The sequence below is a fragment of the Brachyhypopomus gauderio genome, unplaced genomic scaffold (genome assembly GCF_052324685.1).
Source record: "Brachyhypopomus gauderio isolate BG-103 unplaced genomic scaffold, BGAUD_0.2 sc52, whole genome shotgun sequence".
Taxonomy (NCBI): Eukaryota; Metazoa; Chordata; class Actinopteri; order Gymnotiformes; family Hypopomidae; genus Brachyhypopomus; species Brachyhypopomus gauderio.
In genome coordinates this window covers 1068141-1088809 of record NW_027506877.1, presented here as the reverse complement: position 1 = coordinate 1088809, position 20669 = coordinate 1068141, and the positions used below count along the sequence as shown (strand labels likewise).

Here is a 20669-nt window from a genome sequence, read left to right as displayed (position 1 = left end):
GAAACGTCCGGGAGGCTCGGTGTCAGCGTGCTGGGCCTGCCAGGCAGAACCGGCCCGGGAGAAGCCAGGGGAAGACCAGCCCGCACACGGGCCGCACACCACTGACACGCGGCTCTTCATATGTGCACTGGAGATATTGCAGCTCATACATATGACCTTATAGGCAGATATCAAACTGGGGCAACTGTTCTGATTTCTGCCACATAGTCCATATTGGACATGGATTCTGTTTTGATTTGAGTCTTAAGCGCTGGATATAATAATAAACAAAGTGGATTAGAAAACAAAGTCGTGGTGTTCACGGCCACAGGAGTTAAGAGCAAAGGCAACCTGTCAGCTGGTAGGACTCTCTCTCTCTCTCTCTCACACACACACACACACACACACATACCAACACACACACACATGCACATACACATGCATGCACACATAGCATTACAACAAACGTCTCTTTTTTTGAAGACATCAAAGAAGTGTTTTCCTTACTTGCTGTTGCTAAATAATCTTTGATGACACAGAAAGCTGACCAGCTGTCAGGCCGCCAAAGACTGGAACCTTTAGGGCTGGTCCAGGACTGCCACTAAGACGGCGGTTAAGAGGCTCTCAGTGCAGCCTTCAGGCAGGTCATGCCTTTACTTCGCTCCGGTTCCCAACAGCCCCGATCGGTCCGGATCTGGGTCGACGGGGTCACCCGCCTCACTTGCATCAGTGACTTTCGGAGCTCGAAATAAAGCCGGGCTAACGGACCCTGAAGATTTGACTGGCAACCCTTGCCTTCATTATCACAGCAAACACACGACACAGGCCTCAGATCAGCGCCAAGCACTCTGCGAGAGAGTCGTGACCTTCTAAGCCTGATCCTGACTCCCCCACACCCGAGTGGAGCAGCGAGCCATGGAGAAGCTTCTACACCACCAAGGCATCAATTAGCCAAAGCACTTGTTCAGCCTTTAATTGGGACCCTGAGGGGTTTACTGAATACATAACGAGGGGCAAGTGTATGACTGATGGGCGAATCATTATAAGCACAGCAAATGTGACATGTCAATCATGTGTGTGAATATCTCATCTGAGTCTCATTCTCCCCTCTCTCACACTACAGGCTAGAATTCAGCATGTAAGTGCTTACCTTCAGGACAGCGGGGCTGAAACATCACGCACGCACACAAACAAGCAAGGCTTTCAAAACACGGTCATGCCTACCACGGCCTCATCTCCAAATGACCCGATTGGCTCAAAACCAAAAGTGTCTGGGATCCAATTAACGTCTGGTTAGGAGCGGTCGGCCCGTGGTTGAGGCAGACGCCATAGCCAGCGCCCTGCGGTCCGATGCACTGCTGCAGTGGGCCAACTTTAATCCAGGCCATGAACGTGACCTCTCATGACGGAGCTGGGCATCTTCACGGCTGACCAGTCGAGTGGAACAGGTTCTTCATGGCCGTAAAGGGATCCCACTGGAAGGAACCTTCTCTGAAGCTCGTGGGAACAGTGCGAAAATGAGCAGATGAGAAACAGTGTTCCTCACAATGCACTAGGTTCTGAGTCATTTATATGAGCAGCTTGATGCTTAATGGAATACAGGCATGCGCGCGTACACACACACACACACACACACACACACACACACACACACACACACACACACACACACACACACACACATACCCCAAATGCCACAAACAGTAACCTCAAATGATCCTTAACCCACCCTGCCCATATTACCATATGTTCACTCTCACCACTTCTGCTGCATGTGTATTTGTGTGTGTGAGCATGTGTGTCTCTGTATGTGTATGTGTGTGTGTGTGTGTGTGTGTGTGTTGTGTCCTGGCATTTTAAGCCACAGTAATTACATTTTTGGCATAATCGTTTCAGTCTTATTTGCATAGCAGGACAAATGAGAAGGGTGTGTGTGTGTGTGTGTGTGTGTGTGTGTGTGTGTGTGTGTGTGTGTGTGTGTGTGTGTGTGTGTGTGTGTGTGTGTGTGTGTGTGTGTACGGTATAATCAAAGAGGATGAACATGAAGGGACAGCCGGTAAGTACAGTACTCCTGCCAGGCTGATGCAGTGTGGTACAGTGTATCTACCTCCGTCTTAACGGGTGTCACCCAGCTGTTATTCATAGGGTTCTTTACTCTGTATCAATCAACTGCACATTGTACATTGGCACCATCTAAGATACAATGGAGAGAGACAGATGGACAGAGAGAGAGAAAGAGAGGAAGAAAGAGAAGGAGTATGTTTGAGAGAGTGAGAATATGAAAGATCTTTTAGACCATTCTTCATACTTGAGTTTTCTCACACACTCATAACATCATGCTTTTCACACGGTGTCAAATTCTTTCACATTATGTCATACTGACACACACACTCTCTCAAACTCCCATGCATACTCTATCATTCTCTCCCACACACAATTAAACTCTCACTCACACACTATCATAGTTCTCACACACAATATCAATTTTTGTGCTTACATTGCTACAGTCTTCCACTCCATACCATCAAACTCTCACACAAACACAATCATTCTTCTTTCCATATACCATCAAACTACAATGTATGCACTAAAACTCACATGGTCACACTCACATGGTCAGACATACACACACACACACACACACACACACACACACACATCTAGCGTACACACCACACACATCATTCTCGCACAGAGAATTACAGAGAATGGAGAGTGCAGAATTGTAGGAATGAGAGTTATAATCTGTATGTGAAGTATGATGTATGTGTAAGAGCCCCTATGAGCTGAAGAGTGTGTGAGACACTCTGATAGTGTACTCATGAGTGTCTGATACTGCACGAGAGAACCACGATGGTGCATGAGGATGATAGTGAGTGAGAGAAGTCAAGCGTGAATAACAAAGTAAATGGCTTCTCATAAGAGTGAGAGGGTGTGTGAGAGAGGGAGACTCAGAGAGAGAGAGAGAGTGAGAGAGAGAGAGAGAGAGAGAGAGGGTGTGTGACAGGGAGACAGAGAGAGAGGGTGTGTGAGAGAGAGAGACACAGAGAGAGAGAGAGAGTGAGAGGGTGTGTGACAGGGAGACTCAGAGAGAGAGTAAGAGGGTGTGTGAGAGGGAGACAGAGAGAGAGTGAGAGGGTGTGTGAGGGAGACAGAGAGGGAGAGTAAGAGGGTGTGTGAGAGTGGGAGACTCAGAGACAGAGTGAGAGGGTGTGTGAGAGACAGACAGAGAGAGTGAGAGGGTGTGTGAGAGGGAGACAGAGAGAGAGTAAGAGGGTGTGTGAGAGGGAGAAGAGAGTGAGAGGGTGTGTGAGAGGGAGACAGAGAAAGTGGGTAGAGGCAGATGTGATCGTATTCACTTTATTTGCTGTATTAGAGTTGCAGGATAAGGACTCTCTGCACCCTCTCCTCTCATCCCCTCTCCTCTCATCCCCTCATCTCTCATCCCCTCTCCTCTCATCCCCTCATCTCTCATCCCCTCTCCTCTCATCTCTCACCCTCTCTTCTCATCCCCTCTCCTCTCATCCCCTCTCCTCTCATCCCCTCATCTCTCATCCCCTCTCCTCTCATCCCCTCATCTCTCATCCCCTCTCCTCTCATCTCTCACCCTCTCTTCTCATCCCCTCTCCTCTCATCCCCTCTCTTCTCATCCCCTCTCCTCTCATCCCCTCATCTCTCATCCTCTCTCCTCTCATCCCCTCATCTCTCATCCCCTCTCATTTCTTTCCCTCCTCTCTCCTCCCTTCTTCTCCCTGCTTCTCTCCTCATAACTCGTTCTGCCCCAGTTCTCTGCTCTGATTGGCCGAGCCTGTCCTGCACTTCTCCTCTAGCATTCTCCTGATACCTTTCTTCTTCCTGTCTGCTTGCCCACCTCTTTTCTTTAACCTGTATTAACTAACAGTGTCCCCTGCCTCCACTCACACTCTCTCACTACAGTGGTGACTTGGTTAGGGCAAGAGGCGGACATCATGCGTCAATCACAGGAAGCCTAACCAAACACACCTCAGCCAGTGGTCACAACCTCCACCCTAAACCCACCACCCGACACCCTCCACCCGACACCCTCCATCTCACACCCTCCACCTGACACCCTCCACCCGACACCCTCCACCGGACACCCTCCACCCGACACCCTCCACCTAACACCCTCCACCTAACACCCCCTCCACCCGACACCCTCTACCCGACACCCTCCACCCGACACCCCCTCCACCCAACACCCTCCACCCGACACCCTCCACCTAACACCCTCCACCTAACACCTCCTCCACCCGACACCCTCTACCCAACACCCTCCACTCAACACCCTCTACCCGACACCCTCCACTCAACACCCTCTACCCGACACCCTCCACCTGACACCCTCTACCCGACACCCTCCACCTGACACCCTCTACCCAACACCCTCCACCTGACACCCTCCACCTGACACCCTCCACCTGTCCTTTAGCAAGAATCATACAAATAAGTCACTGCCAGGGTCAGCAGAGCTGCTCTTGGTGTGCATGTGTGTGCATGTATTTGTGTATGTGTGTGTTTTTATGTCCTTATTTGTGTGTTCATGTTTTCATGCATATGAAAAATCTATTAACATTCATAACACATGTTACATTCATAACCCAGTGGAATGAGTATAAGAGAACAGAAGATACCACAACAGAATACAAAACAACACACACTACACATCACACACAACCACACAACACACACACACACACAAACACCCCACACAACACAACACACAACACACTACACCCCACACACAACACACCACATGCAACACAACCCACACCACACACAATACAACACAACTCACACCACACACAACACACCACACACACAAGACTACACACACTCACCCCACACACATCATAACACAACACTACTCACAATACACACACACTCACACCACACACATCACAACCAAGCTTATAATCGTTAATGAAAACGAAACGAAAAATGAAAACTGATATGGAAAAAAACATTTTCGTTAACTGAAATAAACAATAACGGTATAAACAATAAACTATAACTAACTGTAATTGTATTACATGTTTAGAAAACTAACTAAAACTTTCTGGGATTTGTGTTTGTCAATTTATTTATAAGTCTTGTGGACTGATATGAAATCTGTTTTTTTTCACTAGAAGTTTTACATTAGCTTAGGGTGACCAAACGTCCGTATTTCCCGGGACATGTCCGTATTTCACGTCCTGTCCCGGGCGTCCCGGGATATTTTTTAAAACTGTGGAAATGTCCTGGTTTTTAAATTACGTTAATCGGGCCATTAATTCTACAAGCACTAGGACCCCCCCCCCCCCCCCCCCCCCGTTCGACAACTTACACACAGTGTCCTGGTTTTCCCAAACAAAAATATGGTCACCCTACATTAGCTGGCAGAACCATACAACACCTCATGGTCCATCATGTCTCTTGTTTAGAGCTCCTGCTCGCCATGCTAGCCTGCAAAATTACGACAACAAAAGCTGGGAGAAAATTAGTCCTGTATGGGATTTTTTAAATATGACTACGAGAAAGACTACATGTCTTGTAGAGGAAACAGGTGATAAAATATATGGAGTAGTTCTCAAGAGGAAAAACCCCACGAATCTCAAAGTTCACACAATAGGGCTAACTGCCAGTACCTTGACAAGCTAGCCTCTAAGTAGCTCTGCCGAAAGAGAAACAACATCCCGGCTAGGAAGCACCGGGATGGAGAACCGTAATGGACCATTTTCACCAGTGATCAAATAGCTGCTGGTTAATTAATATGCAGGGAAACCGCAAGTGGGAGGATGCACTAGTTAGTGTGCTGAGACTGGATGTCAACACCACTGTGTGACTTGATTGACTTCAAAAAGTTTAGATTTCACTCGAACCAAAATAGGGTTACGTTCCTATGTTCGTGTCTGTCCTTAGTCTGGCAATTTTCGGCAGCAGTATTACACATTTTGCACTTAAGGCTGCTATCTTGTGGACTGTTACAGTTTTTGTGGACAGTTGGTTTGAATGCATTTTTAAAATATTTACTTTGAACTTTTTGAATCCTGCACCTGACAAATAACCCAAAGTATGAAAAAACTAAAACTAATACTAGAACTAAATGAAAACTAAATTAAAACTAAGATTTCAAAAAATACAAATTAGCAAACATGCTCTAAAAACAAATTTAAAAAGTCACAATTAAATAAAAACTAAACTATAATGAAAAATCCAAAAGGTATTATTACCTTGATCACAACACAACACTACACACAACATAACAAACACACACGCACACACAAACACTCACACACCACACACCACAGACAACACAACACACACACACACACACACACACACACACACACACACACACACACACACACACACACACACCACACAACACAACACACACAGACAGCAGACTGGGTTATAGTTCTCACTCTCAAAATGGTTTCACCTGCTGCTAGAGGCCCATTAGTGAGCACAGGACCCTAGACTGCACTCGAGCCCAGTCAAAGCGCGTCACCTCAGCCACGTCACCTCAGCCACGGAACACCTCCAGCCTCATCACATCAACCTCCAATTCCAACAGAAGGTCAAAGAGCTGTGTCCTCCTCGAACAGGACGGTGTCTGGCACCCTTAAAGCACAGGTGTTCTGCCTCCTTCAAAACGAGACAGAAGCCTCCTCACACTGGTGGAGGTGGCTGGTGGAGGTGGCGTAAACCTCAACATTTGAGTGTGCTGCTGTGCCCAGTTGCGAAGCTGCTTCACCCTGACTACGAGCTGCTCAAAGGTCACCATCACTCGGCTGCCCCGGCAGCCCCACGGACCTGCAGCTAATAGAGGCAAAGTTTAGAGAACCTTCCGGAAATGGGCAGAGGAGGCGTTATGCATCAGTCAGAAGAAGACATGTCATTAATCTTTTCGCTCAGTTCAGGACATGGGAGGAGAGGGATTAGATAACGTATATTGAGAATGAGAGACTGAAAATGTAGGGGGAGAGAGAGAGGGAGAAAGAGAGAGGGGAGAGAAAGTTGGAGAGAGATGGAGGGAGATGGGAGACACAGATGGGAGAGAGAGAGAGTGAGAGAGATAGAGAGTGAGAGAGAGGGGGGAGAGAGTGAGGGAGAGAGGGAGAATGATCTATATAGAAAAGGATCGACAATGAAAAAGGACAGAATCACAAGAGAAAAGGGCAAGAGAGGAAATAAACGCAAAAAACTAAACAAAAGCCACAAACAGCACTGTGTGTGTGTGTGTGTGTGTGTGTGTGTGTGTGTGTGTGTGTGTGTGTGTAAAACATGGAGTTCACTCCATCTCACCTTACTTATTAATGTCATCTGTCTATTTCTCCGTGATTCAACCCCCCTCCCCCCAGAGACCTCTGCTTATCAGTTCTGCTGTAGGTTGCTATGGAAACTGTCCGGATGGTCTGGATTTGAAGAAGCTCTTCGTTCATGTCTTAATATCCCTGCAAGCTTGTCAGGGCGAACTACGTGCCACATACTCAGTCGGAAAAGACACACGCACGTACACACGAAGATACACACCCCTCTCTCTTCTGGGAACGTCCTTTATCAAGGATGCTAGTATCCTGAATCCAAAACTCCTCAATTTGTGCATCCTTGCTTCATGGATGGTGTGTGTGTATGTTTGTGTGTGTGTGTGTGTGTGTGTGTGTGTGTGTGTGTGTGTGTGTGTGTGTGTGTGTGTGTGTGTGTGTGTGACCATGCTTGCTGTTTTGTATGTGTCTTTTTTTAGTGACTATAGGGCTCTCAGCAGATTTAAGAAGCAGCTGTATATTTTATTTTTAGCAAACACTGCCACACCACCTCTCTCTGTTTCTCTGTTTTTATCCCAGTCTCTCTCTCTCTATCTATCTGCTTCTCTTTCTCTCCCACAGTCTCTCTCTCTCTTTCTATCCCAGTCTCTCTGTCTCGCTCTGCTTCTCTGTTTCTATCGCTCTCTGTCTCTGCTTCTCTCTCTCCCTCTCTCTCTCTCTCTCTGCTCTGTGGGTCTTTCTCTCTTTCTATCCCTGCCTCTTTCTGTGTCTCTCTATCTTGGTCTCTCTCTGTTTCTTTCTCAGTGTCTCTCTCTCATTCTCTGCATGTCTCCTTCTCTGCCCAATAACTCCTCTATATGAGTCTATTTCTCATCTCCCAGTGTGTTTCTTTCATCTCTCTGCTCTTCCTCTCCTCTCTGTTGTTCAGACATGAGACAAATCCCCACATCATATTGTGCTTTTCCCTTTGTCTGAAAGTTCACATGCTAGTTCTGAATGTTTGCTTCCCTACACACACACACCCACACACACACACACCCACACACACATACACACACACACACACACACACACACACACACAGCTAAGGTAGATTAGTCGAGGTCAGGCTCTGAACAGTATGTACATTCTTACTTAACAGGAAGGGAGGAACTCCCTACAGACCAGACTACATTCTGCCACATGTAATTAAAGGCAAGGTTAAGCTGGAGAAATGGTAGAATACGACACAGGCAGTGCACACGCAGGGACAGAGAGTGAAGGAGCAGTCAATGAAAAAGAGACAAGAAAAGAGAGAGAGAGAGAGAGAGAGAGAGAGAGAGAGAGAGACTTAGTAAGAAACATGAAGTGGGAAAAAGAGAACAAAACCATAAAAGGAAAGAATGGTCAGCAGAGATAAGAATAAAAAGAAAGGAATGAAAGACAGAGGAGGAGATTAAGAGAGTGGAGAGGGAGCAGGAGCGTGTCTCCTGGCTTCATTAGCAGCGTAGCTGGTGTGATATCCGGCATGGCTGATCACTGGGGTTGAGGCAGCGTTTTAATCAATGGCCACACAGTAATGGGGTGAGGGGTGAATCTAAATCACTGCCACCACGTCAACTGCCGCCACGGCAACCGCCGCCACGGCAACCGCAGCCACGGCAACAAGGGATGCTGAGCAAAGAGCAGGAAATGGGTAGCAGCCAACTGTGGGCCGAGTAGCAGCCTGTGTTGGAGAGGGAATAGACAAGACATAAGTAATGTAGGTTATTATAGGACCCCGGGAAAATGTGGAATGTTTAGACTTACATATGTGCCAGATAAAAATGGAGGCTGAGATACCTCAGGGAACACAATGGATGTAAAAAGTGATTTTGTGTGTGTGTGTGTGTGTGTGTGTGTGTGTGTGTGTGTGTGTGTGTGTGTGTGTGTGTGTGTGTGTGTGTGTGTGGGTGGCAGGTGATGAGAAGTCTGAACCCATGTAATTTTAAAAAGGCAGAGCCAAGGGCACACCTGTCTACACTGGAAGGCACACACACACACACACACACACACAAATACACATACACACATACACAAACACACACACTCCTGTCTACACTGAAAGGCACACAGCAACACTGAGTTGAACTGACACCTGGGTTACACTGTACACACGTACAAACACACACACACACACACACACACACACACACACACACACACACACAGAAGAATTGCAAAGAGGCACTACGTCTAGACCATCCATTCTGCTGATCTGCATGAACCCTGAAATGACCTGATTATTATACTCCACCTCAGTGGATTTGGTAAAGCAAACAAACGAAACCCCTCCAGATGTAAACAGTCAGAATGACAGAGGGCTGAGCCTCTTTCATCACTCAGACCAGCCCAGGGTTCATGAGAGGTGGAGCATGGTTCTGTGTTCTAACACCTTCCTGCTTCCTCCTCTCTGTCCGTCTCCACATCCAAACTCCACATCAAACGTCCTTCATTGCCACGGCAGGGGGATATATGTGTGTCAGCACAAGCTGTTCAGTTTAAATGGGTTAAACTGGGTTAAATCTGCTCAGTTTAAATAAGTTATCATCTATACACACCAGTGGATGAATTCAGATATACCACTGAATGGATTCATATACACCTGTTTATATTTGTTTGTGGTGTGTTTCAGACTCTGTTTTATGTTTGTACTTCTATAAGTTTTCTGAATGTCCAAAGGTCAGGAGGTGATGAAGCCCAACATGCCTCCTGCCCTCTCTTCATTGTCTCCTGACTGTGTGTGTATGGCTTTTCTGATTTTGGGTTAACTGTAGACACCACTGTGGGCGCCACTGGAGAAACAGACGACGGGTGTTCAGACGGGTTCTTGGCATTAGTGATACCGTGTGTCTGTTATATGAGTGACTAAATAACTGTGTCTATTACCAACAATGTCAGAGAATGAAATGGTGTAATATTCCAGCACACTACACAGCACATTAACTTGAAAAACAGCACATCTCTCGGTCCTGAGGAATTCCTCTCGGGAGCAAGACAGAGAATACCAGTCAAATCCTGTTACCAAGTGTTTCAGATGTCTTGTTGTTGACACACGCATGAAAGATGTGATGCAGTAAAGGATGGATGGATAAAACTCAACAAGCTGCCTTTATCATTCCTGCAGACAGTTTGGAAATGTGCATAACATTTGCTGAACATCTGACAGACCGTTTCTCTCTCCATGCAATGCCCTTTTTACTTACTGCAGCTGTACTTTATACGCAGTATACGCGCTGTGTCTAATTTTCACATAATTATAGTACATTTGTTCAGTCTCCTTTCTCTCAGTCTCTCATGGCCAGTGAGCACAGACACGTATATGCCAACAACACAGCTGAAAAGGGTCCTGTAGGTTACCCAGTTCTGCAACCCCTCACACTGGCCCAGTCGAGCAGCCTGTGTGTGGTTCTTTAAGAGCCCCTCTGACCTGTGGACAGGGCCGAATGACACCTGCCCTGCACCTCCTGACCTCACACGCTGGACTCTCCCAGTTAGCAGCAGCCGTGTGAGACGCAGGCCGTGTGTGCAACACACTCCATCACAGGGAACGGCAGCGCTGAACTGTAATGGTCATAACCATGACTGAATCAGCATCTGCGTGTGTGTGTGTGTGTGTGTGTGTGTGTGTGTGTGTGTGTGTGTGTGTGTGTGTGTGTGTGTGTGAGATTCTCCAAGAAAGCGCACTGCTGCAGTCTCACACAGCCTCAAGGAACTGCTTTGAAGCTTTAAATGACTTTCTCTATTTTTTAACGGACCTTTCCCCCTTTTCTAATATCTAATATCTGGGCAGCGCCATCGCTCTGGGCGGCCCCGCAGTTAAAGTGAGAAATGGAAAAATAGATTTCTAACGGTGCCAGCACAATAAAGCTATCATAGCCATCACTGATTTGCATGAACGCGCCGCACTCCAATATTTCAGTCGTGTAAAGGAAGAGGAAAAAGTGACGTGCTGTTTATGGCCTCAGAAACGCTGGCGTGAGACCCCACTTCTCCGAAGGGCTCGGTTCTGGGAGCAGCAGGCAGCGTCCTGGCTTTGGCTCGGGACGCGGGTCCCGCTCTTGCCATCGCTTCTAAAGCTCTGCTTGATGACGGCCGGTCTTGGCCAACATTTGTGAACATTAGCATTTAGTTACTTTGGCCTCGGAGACCAGCGGTTAATGAATGGAGCCACAACCTTTAAACGAACTATCGGACAGAAATGGCATACATTTATCTGATTTATAATTCTGCCTTGTTGCTTTTTTACAGTTCAAAAGAAACAACAGCAGCAAATTGTTTGTGTAGGGTGTATTAGCTCCTCTAACACCTGATGTAAATGATGATAATGAAACAATGAAGTGATCTTAGTTTTATTAACGCAAGACAAACGAGAAACCATGCTGAAGACACCAAGCGCACAACTCCAGGTGAAGAGAAACACCGCAGAGGAACCAGATATTTAAATATAGCTGAATATAGCCACCCCCCCCCCCCCCCCCACTCTGGGAGTATCACTCTGAGAATATCACTCTGGGAGCTTCACTCTGAGAGTATTACTCTGGGAGCTTCACTCTGAGAGTATCACTCTGGGAGCTTCACTCTGAGAGTATCACTCTGGGAGCTTCACTCAGAGTATCACTCTGGGAGCTTCACTCTGGGAGTATCACTCTGGGAGTATCACTCTGAGAGTATCACTCTGGGAGCTTCACTCTGGGAGTATCACTCTGGGAGCTTCACTCTGGGAGCTTCACTCTGGGAGTATCACTCTGGGAGCTTCACTCTGAGAGTATCACTCTGGGAGCTTCACTCTGAGAGTATCACTCTGGGAGCTTCACTCTGGGAGCATCACTCTGGGAGCTTCACTCTGGGAGTATCACTCTGGGAGCTTCACTCTGAGAGTATCACTCTGGGAGTGTTACTCAACACAGACCCTCTGATAACACCTCGCTGTTCAAAAATAACGCACAGCCGCCACTTAGGACGATGGGACCTATATAGACAGCCAGGACAGAACGTATGGGGACAGAACACGTGGGGACAGAACACATGGGGACAGAACGTATGGGGACAGAACACGTGGGGACAGAACGCATGGGGACAGAACACATGGGGACAGAACACATGGGGACAGAACGCATGGGGACAGAACGCATGGGGACAGAACGTATGGGGACAGAACACGTGGGGACAGAACACATGGGGACAGAACACATGGGGACAGAACGTATGGGGACAGAACACGTGGGGACAGAACGTATGGGGACAGAACACGTGGGGACAGAACGTATGGGGACAGAACGTATGGGGACAGAACACGTGGGGACAGAACACATGGGGACAGAACACATGGGGACAGAACGTATGGGGACAGAACACGTGGGGACAGAACATATGGGGACAGAACACGTGGGGACAGAACGTATGGGGACAGAACGTATGGGGACAGAACGCATGGGGACAGAACACATGGGGACAGAACGCATGGGGACAGAACACGTGGGGACAGAACACGTGGGGACAGAACACGTGGGGACAGAACGTATGGGGACAGAACACATGGGGACAGAACACATGGGGACAGAACACGTGGAGACAGAACACATGGGGACAGAACGCACAGGGCTGTCGTTAATAATTTTACAGTCCAAAGGAACTAATGTCAGACTCCCATTACTCTACATTTTAACTACATCTGTTTCATAATGGTGTCGGTGTAGTTGCTGTAATTCACAGTCGCTACTGACTAATATGGCTTATGAATAATAGCTTAATATTAACACGACTAAGGGAATGAGATTATTGTTTATATTGCAGTAGCTGTTGTTACGAAGTCATTGGCCAAACATTATTTTTTATTAACAACGGTTGCGACTACAGGAACTCTGTATGGTTTGATGATATTGAAACAGATTATATATATATATGGCAACTCTGAAGGGTCATTCAAACATCTAAGAGCATTAAAGCGCTTCAGTCATCATGGCGGACCTCTACAGGTGACTCACCGAGCACTCCCAGCCGGTAGTTCATGGTGACCACGATGACATTGCCGTAGGCTGCTAGCACGCTGGCGTCAAACATGTTTCCGGTTCCTTCCATGTACGAACCACCGTGTATGAACAGCATGACGGGCTTCTTCCGGCGATCGCGGATATCTGGAAACAAACCGTTCAAACACATGAAAAGGTGTGTAAGTGTAGTGTAGGCCAAGGTGTGTAAGTGTGGGCTGAGGAAGGGGAAGAAACACCTCCAGAAGGTTTGGGAGGAGGACTGAGGTTGTGCTAGCATGAACTGGAAAGGCCTTATGCTTTTATTGGTTTATTAAAACTGGTGTTTTATTGATTCTGCTCTCATATAAATCTCTAGTGAAGGACAAAATCTGAACTAATTGCAGAAGTGTCCTCACCTAAATGATTCAGTGCTTGGTTGATCTATTGTAAGGACTGCTTTACAACACAAGCATTGAAATATAAATTAAAGTGGTTGCCTGTATCCGTTAGGAGGGCTCACACACACGCATCAGTTATGAGGGTACACACAAATGCATAAATCCAAAAAGACACACACACACACACAAATACATGCGCACTCTCCTATATCAATACCCACCAACCCGACAGAAATACACTCTCTCCTACACCCACACCCCTCACACTCTCTCCTAGACCTCCATACACTCCCCTACACCTCCACACACTCTCCTACATCAATCAATCAATCAATCAAATTTTATTTATATAGCCCTTTTTACAACAGTTGTTGACACAAAGCAGCTTTACAAGTGCCGAGTCCTAGCCCCCAGTGAGCAAGCCAAGGGCGACAGTGGCAAGGAAAAACTCCTCGCAGCTCCCCCAACACACATTTTCCTACACAACGGCACTGCATGGAGCCAGTGGCATCTGTGTTTCCCTTCTAACAATAGCCATTTCTTAAACGAGCCTGCTCTCATCCACACACACTTGCATGCACACACCTATTTAATCACACAGGAAGAGATACAACAACTGCTTATGACATGCCCCACCCATCCATTGATCATGTGACCCATGGTTCATGTCCCCCAAAACATCATCTCTCTCCTCTCCGTCCCCTAGTATCCCCCGTCTTCTTTCTCACTCACCGTCTTTATAAATCTCTTCCATCTTTCCTGATATGCTCTCTGCTTTGGTTCATTCTAAACCTCAGTTCATTCCTCTCCCTCTCTTTCACTCTCCCTCCTACTCTCTCTCCTCCTCTTTCCTGCCTCCTTTCTCCTCTCCTCATGGTGTACTGAGAACCAGTGTAAAAGACTCGGGTCTTCCAAAAAAACGGAAGATGGAAGAGACGGAAGAGACGAGACAAAAACAGACAAAGAGGAGTATGGGAGTGAGACATGGAGAGAAAGAGAGAGAGAGGGAGAGAGGGAGGGAGTAAGGGAGGAAGAGAGAGAGAGAGAGAGAGAGAGAGAGAGAGAGAGAGAGAGAGAGAGAGAGAGGAGAGACAGGGAGAGTGAGAGTAAGAGAGAAAGGGGGCACAGAGAGCAAGAGAAGAAGAGAGAAAGAAAGCAACAGAATGAGAGAGAAAAGAGGAATTAGTGCATGTTATTATTTGAACAGTATTTGGGGCTCAACTGAGAAGTTAATTTTAAGTTCTTTAAGTTATTATTATTTAAATAATAATAATTAAGATATGTATATGAATAATAATGCTATTGGGCAGAGAAGACACTACATGGAGGTAATCAGGCAATGGAAAAACACAAAGTGGGAGAAACACATACACAAAAATAAATACACACACCCCGGCACACACACACATGCACAGACACACACCTCACACACACACACACACACACACACACACACACACACACACACACACACACACACACACACCTGACACACACCCAACACACACACAGTACCAGAGGGGCTTGCTGCTTACTGCTGATCCTTTCATGCAGAACAGAGACAATGGAGTGATTAGAGTCTAACTTCTGTTTACTGTGTGTGTGTGTGTGTGTTGCAGTAATGGTTGTGAGTCCACTATGGATTCTCTATCTCCTGCGTGAACTTAATTAGTTCCAAATTCATTGGCCACAGCCACACTAGTCATTCTCTCCCTCTATTCCATCCCCACCCTTCATCCCATTCAGACGCTACTCTCACACAATGGCTCAGTGGCCCTGGGAGGGCACACGCTCTGAACGGGCCTGCACTGGTGCTGAAGGCCCATTGTTACTGCATGGTCTTCTGCTGGTGGAGATAGAGCATTACTGTCCAGGGTTCTGGGGTCTTTGTTGGGGGGGGGGAGTACTGCAACATTTGCAGCTCTGTGGGCTGCAGGACTGCAAATGGCATTTGTTCGTGGAGAAAAGGAAGGTTTGACCGGGGATGATGAATCAGTTCATCAATATCCATTTGGAATCGATATCTGCTCAGGGTGCCTTTCCCCAAAATAGCTGGGAGTCTGCCATCACGATGGGCGCAGCAGTACGGTTTTGTCCGTTCCAGCTTCTGTCGGTTGTGTGAGCAGACGGCACTCTGGTAGACACGATGTGTAAGTTTGAACGTTGGTCCACTGAAACTCTAGGATGCGGGGCATCTTAATTGGGCTTACAAACCTGCGCTACTGCTGTCTCCAGCTCTCTGTTTGCCTTCTCTGTTAAAGAGCTCATTAGCCAGCTTTTGTCCAGGGCTGGACTGAGTGCTCACACATACTGATGTCCCTGATAGCTCGTACTGATCTCCTTGATGGCTCGTACTGATCTGCCTGATGGCTCATACTGGCTCGAACTTCTTGATGTGTAAAATGGTAAATAACTGGTCACTCCCAGAGTGTTGGACTTTGGACCTTGCTGGGATGTGAAAACAGCAAGAGTTTAGGACAAAAAACCTAGAAAGGAGGTTCACAGCTGTCCTCTCTGTGAGATTTGTTTTGCTATTTTGAGGTCATCAAAATTTATTTTCACCATAGAACCAAAAAATTCTTCACAAGATTGAAACCTCTGTGATAGAAAGTAACATTTTTTATCAGTGGATTGTTTAATTTATGGTTCAAACCATTTGCATTTGAGGTCAACTCAACAACCTATCCTCATCAGCATGCCTGGCCATTCTAGGAATCAACCAATCACAACACAGCAGTGCTGAGCCGTGAGGACTGGACCCCACAGAACCCAGTAAACAACCTCGTCCCATCACTGGTGCTGGGCAAACTGCTGGCCAAAGAGCATCGTGTCCCGCACCAGACGTCTGAGGGACAGCGGGACAGCGGTTGCCCCTCTGCTAATCTCAACTCTTAATGAAGCCCCACACAACACACTGATACCTTAAAGAAGCTTTAAACCATCTTTACTTATTTAGGTTGAACTTCAGCGAGCCGTGTGCACTGTCCACTGTCCACTGTGTTTTAATATTTAATGCCTGTTTGCACTGTTGAATGTTTAATGTGACATCATTACTGCCAATATCGGCACAGTTTGGTGGCCCCTCATTAATCTCAGTAATGCCCATCTAGTGCGTGTTGCCCTCACACATATCTGGTACTTTACTTATTGCTTTATTATTGTTTCACGTAAGGTTTATGCTGTTTCATCACAAGGTGACTAGTGAAGATGTTTTTATTTGTACCCAATTCAAGACATGATTTGTGTTATCTATTATGATACAATATAAGTGAGCCAATTTGTTAAATGTCCATATTGTACCATCTAATATACAGCTGAGACAGGAGTGTAGTATGGTGTAGAGTGGGCAGTGAGACAGGGGTGTAGTATGGTGTAGAGTGGGCAGTGAGACAGGAGTGTAGTGTGTCATAGAGTGAGCAGTGAGACAGGAGTATAGTATGTTGTAGAGTGGGCAGTGAGACAGGAGTGTAGTATGTTGTTACGTGGGCAGTGAGACAGGAGTGTAGTATGTTGTAGAGTGGGCAGTGAGACAGGAGTGAAATTTGTTGTAAAGTGGGCAGTGAGACAGGAGTGTAGTATGTCGTAGAGTGAGCAGTGAGACAGGAGTGTAGTATGTTGTAGCGTGGGCAGTGAGACAGGAGTGTAGTATGTTGTAGAGTGGGCAGTGAGACAGGAGTGTAGTATGTTGTAGAGTGGGCAGTGAGACAGGAGTGTAGTATGTTGTAGAGTGAGCAGTGAGACAGGAGTGTAGTATGTTGTAGAGTGCGCAGTGAGACAGGAGTATAGTATGTTGTAGAGTGGGCAGTGAGACAGGAGTGTAGTATGTTGTAGCGTGGGCAGTGAGACAGGAGTGTAGTATGTTGTAGCGTGGGCAGTGAGACAGGAGTGTAGTATGTTGTAGAGTGGGCAGTGAGACAGGAGTGTAGTATGTTGTAGAGTGAGCAGTGAGACAGGAGTGTAGTATGTTGTAGAGTGCGCAGTGAGACAGGAGTGTAGTATGTTGTAGAGTGGGCAGTGAGACAGGAGTGTAGTATGTTGTAGCGTGGGCAGTGAGACAGGAGTGTAGTATGTTGTAGAGTGGGCAGTGAGACAGGAGTGTAGTATGTCGTAGAGTGGGCAGTGAGACAGGAGTGTAGTATGTCGTAGAGTGGGCAGTGAGACAAGAGTGTAGTATGTCGTAGCGTGGGCAGTGAGACAGGAGTGTAGTATGTTGTAGAGTGGGCAGTGAGACAGGAGTGTAGTATGTTGTAGAGTGCGCAGTGAGACAGGAGTATAGTATGTTGTAGAGTGGGCAGTGAGACAGGAGTGTAGTATGTTGTAGCGTGGGCAGTGAGACAGGAGTGTAGTATGTTGTAGAGTGGGCAGTGAGACAGGAGTGTAGTATGTTGTAGCGTGGGCAGTGAGACAGGAGTGTAGTATGTTGTAGAGTGAGCAGTGAGACAGGAGTGTAGTATGTCGTAGAGTGGGCAGTGAGACAGGAGTGTAGTATGTCGTAGAGTGGGCAGTGAGACAAGAGTGTAGTATGTCGTAGCGTGGGCAGTGAGACAGGAGTGTAGTATGTTGTAGAGTGGGCAGTGAGACAGGAGTGTAGTATGTTGTAGAGTGGGCAGTGAGACAGGAGTGTAGTATGTTGTAGAGTGCGCAGTGAGACAGGAGTATAGTATGTTGTAGAGTGGGCAGTGAGACAGGAGTGTAGTATGTTGTAGCGTGGGCAGTGAGACAGGAGTGTAGTATGTTGTAGAGTGGGCAGTGAGACAGGAGTGTAGTATGTTGTAACGTGGGCAGTGAGACAGGAGTGTAGTATGTTGTAGAGTGAGCAGTGAGACAGGAGTATAGTATGTTGTAGAGTGGGCAGTGAGACAGGAGGGTAGTATGTTGTAGCGTGGGCAGTGAGACAGGAGTGTAGTATGTTGTAGAGTGCGCAGTGAGACAGGAGTATAGTATGTTGTAGAGTGGGCAGTGAGACAGGAGTGTAGTATGTTGTAGCGTGGGCAGTGAGACAGGAGTGTAGTATGTTGTAGAGTGGGCAGTGAGACAGGAGTGTAGTATGTTGTAGCGTGGGCAGTGAGACAGGAGTGTAGTATGTTGTAGAGTGAGCAGTGAGACAGGAGTGTAGTATGTCGTAGAGTGGGCAGTGAGACAGGAGTGTAGTATGTCGTAGAGTGGGCAGTGAGACAGGAGTGTAGTATGTCGTAGCGTGGGCAGTGAGACAGGAGTGTAGTATGTTGTAGAGTGGGCAGTGAGACAGGAGTGTAGTATGTTGTAGAGTGGGCAGTGAGACAGGAGTGTAGTATGTTGTAGAGTGCGCAGTGAGACAGGAGTATAGTATGTTGTAGAGTGGGCAGTGAGACAGGAGTGTAGTATGTTGTAGCGTGGGCAGTGAGACAGGAGTGTAGTATGTTGTAGAGTGGGCAGTGAGACAGGAGTGTAGTATGTTGTAACGTGGGCAGTGAGACAGGAGTGTAGTATGTTGTAGAGTGAGCAGTGAGACAGGAGTATAGTATGTTGTAGAGTGGGCAGTGAGACAGGAGGGTAGTATGTTGTAGCGTGGGCAGTGAGACAGGAGTGTAGTATGTTGTAGAGTGGGCAGTGAGACAGGAGTGTAGTATGTTGTAGCGTGGGCAGTGAGACAGGAGTGTAGTATGTTGTAGAGTGATCAGTGAGACAGGAGTGTAGTATGTTGTGGAGTGGGCAGTGAGGCAGGAGTGTAGTATGTTGTGGAGTGGGCAGTGAGACAGGAGTGTAGTATGTTGTGGAGTGGGCAGTGAGGCAGGAGTGTAGTATGTTGTGGAGTGGGCAGTGAGACAGGAGTGTAGTATGTTGTAGCATGGGCAGTGAGACAGGAGTGTAGTATGTTGTAGAGTGGGCAGTGAGACAGGAGTGTAGTATGTTGTAGAGTGCTCAGTGAGACAGGAGTATAGTATGTTGTAGAGTGGGCAGTGAGACAGGAGTGTAGTATGTTGTAGCGTGGGCAGTGAGACAGGAGTGTAGTGTGTTGTAGAGTGGGCAGTGAGACAGGAGTGTAGTATGTCGTGGAGTGGGCAGTGAGACAGGAGTGTAGTATGTTGTAGAGTGGTAGAGTGAGCAGTGAGACAGGAGTGTAGTATGTTGTAGAGTGGGCAGTGAGACAGGAGTGTAGTATGTCGTAGAGTAGGCAGTGAGACAGGAGTGTAGTATGGTGTAGAGTGGGCAGTGAGACAGGAGTGTAGTATGTTGTGGAGTGGGCAGTGAAACAGGAGTGTAGTATGGTGTAGAGTGGGCAGTGAGACAGGAGTGTAGTATGTTGTAGAGTGAGCAGTGAGACAGGAGTGTAGTATGTTGTGGAGTGGGCAGTGAGACAGGAGTGTAGTATGTTGTAGAGTGGGCAGTGACACAGAAGTGTAGTATGTCGTAGAGTGAGCAGTGAGACAGGAGTGAAGTATGTTGTGGAGTGGGCAGTGAGACAGGAGTATAGTATGTTGTAGAGTGGGCAGTGAGACAGGAGTGTAGTATGTTGTAGCATGGGCAGTGAGACAGGAGTGTAGTATGTTGTAGAGTGGGCAGTGAGACAGGAGTGAAGTTTGTTGTAAAGTGGGCAGTGAGACAGGAGTGTAGTATGTCGTAGAGTGGGCAGTGAGACAGGAGTATAGTGTGTCGTAGCGTGGGCAGTGAGACAGGAGTGTAGTATGTTGTAGAGTGGGCAGTGAGACAGGAGTGTAGTATGTTGTGGAGTGGGCAGTGAGACAGGAGAGTAGTATGTTGTAGAGTGGGCAGTGAGACAGGAGTGTAGTATGTCGTAGAGTGGGCAGTGAGACAGGAGTGTAGTATGTCGTAGAGTGGGCAGTGAGACAGGAGTATAGTATGTCGTAGCGTGGGTAGTGAGACAGGAGTGTAGTATGTTGTGGAGTGGACAGTGAGACAGGAGTGTAGTATGTTGTAGCGTTGGCAGTGAGACAGGAGTGTAGTATGTTGTAGAGTGGGCAGTGAGACAGGAGTGTAGTATGTCGTAGAGTGGGCAGTGAGACAGGAGTGTAGTATGTTGTGGAGCGGGCAGT

The 20669-nt window shown here is 47.2% G+C and overlaps 1 protein-coding gene across 4 annotated transcripts in view; it reads right to left on the bottom strand.

Moving 5' to 3' along the window:
* Positions 1–20669, bottom strand: part of nlgn2a (neuroligin 2a) — an 88662-nt gene that overhangs the window by 38336 nt on the left and 29657 nt on the right. For 2 of the 4 annotated variants that reach the window (XM_076987410.1, XM_076987411.1), the window contains one exon: positions 13253–13402. In XM_076987410.1, coding sequence (XP_076843525.1) covers positions 13253–13402 — 150 coding nt within the window. Of the gene's footprint in view, positions 1–1129; positions 1263–13252; positions 13403–20669 lie in introns of those variants that run through there. The other 2 variants (XM_076987413.1, XM_076987412.1) reach the window with 2 other exon arrangements.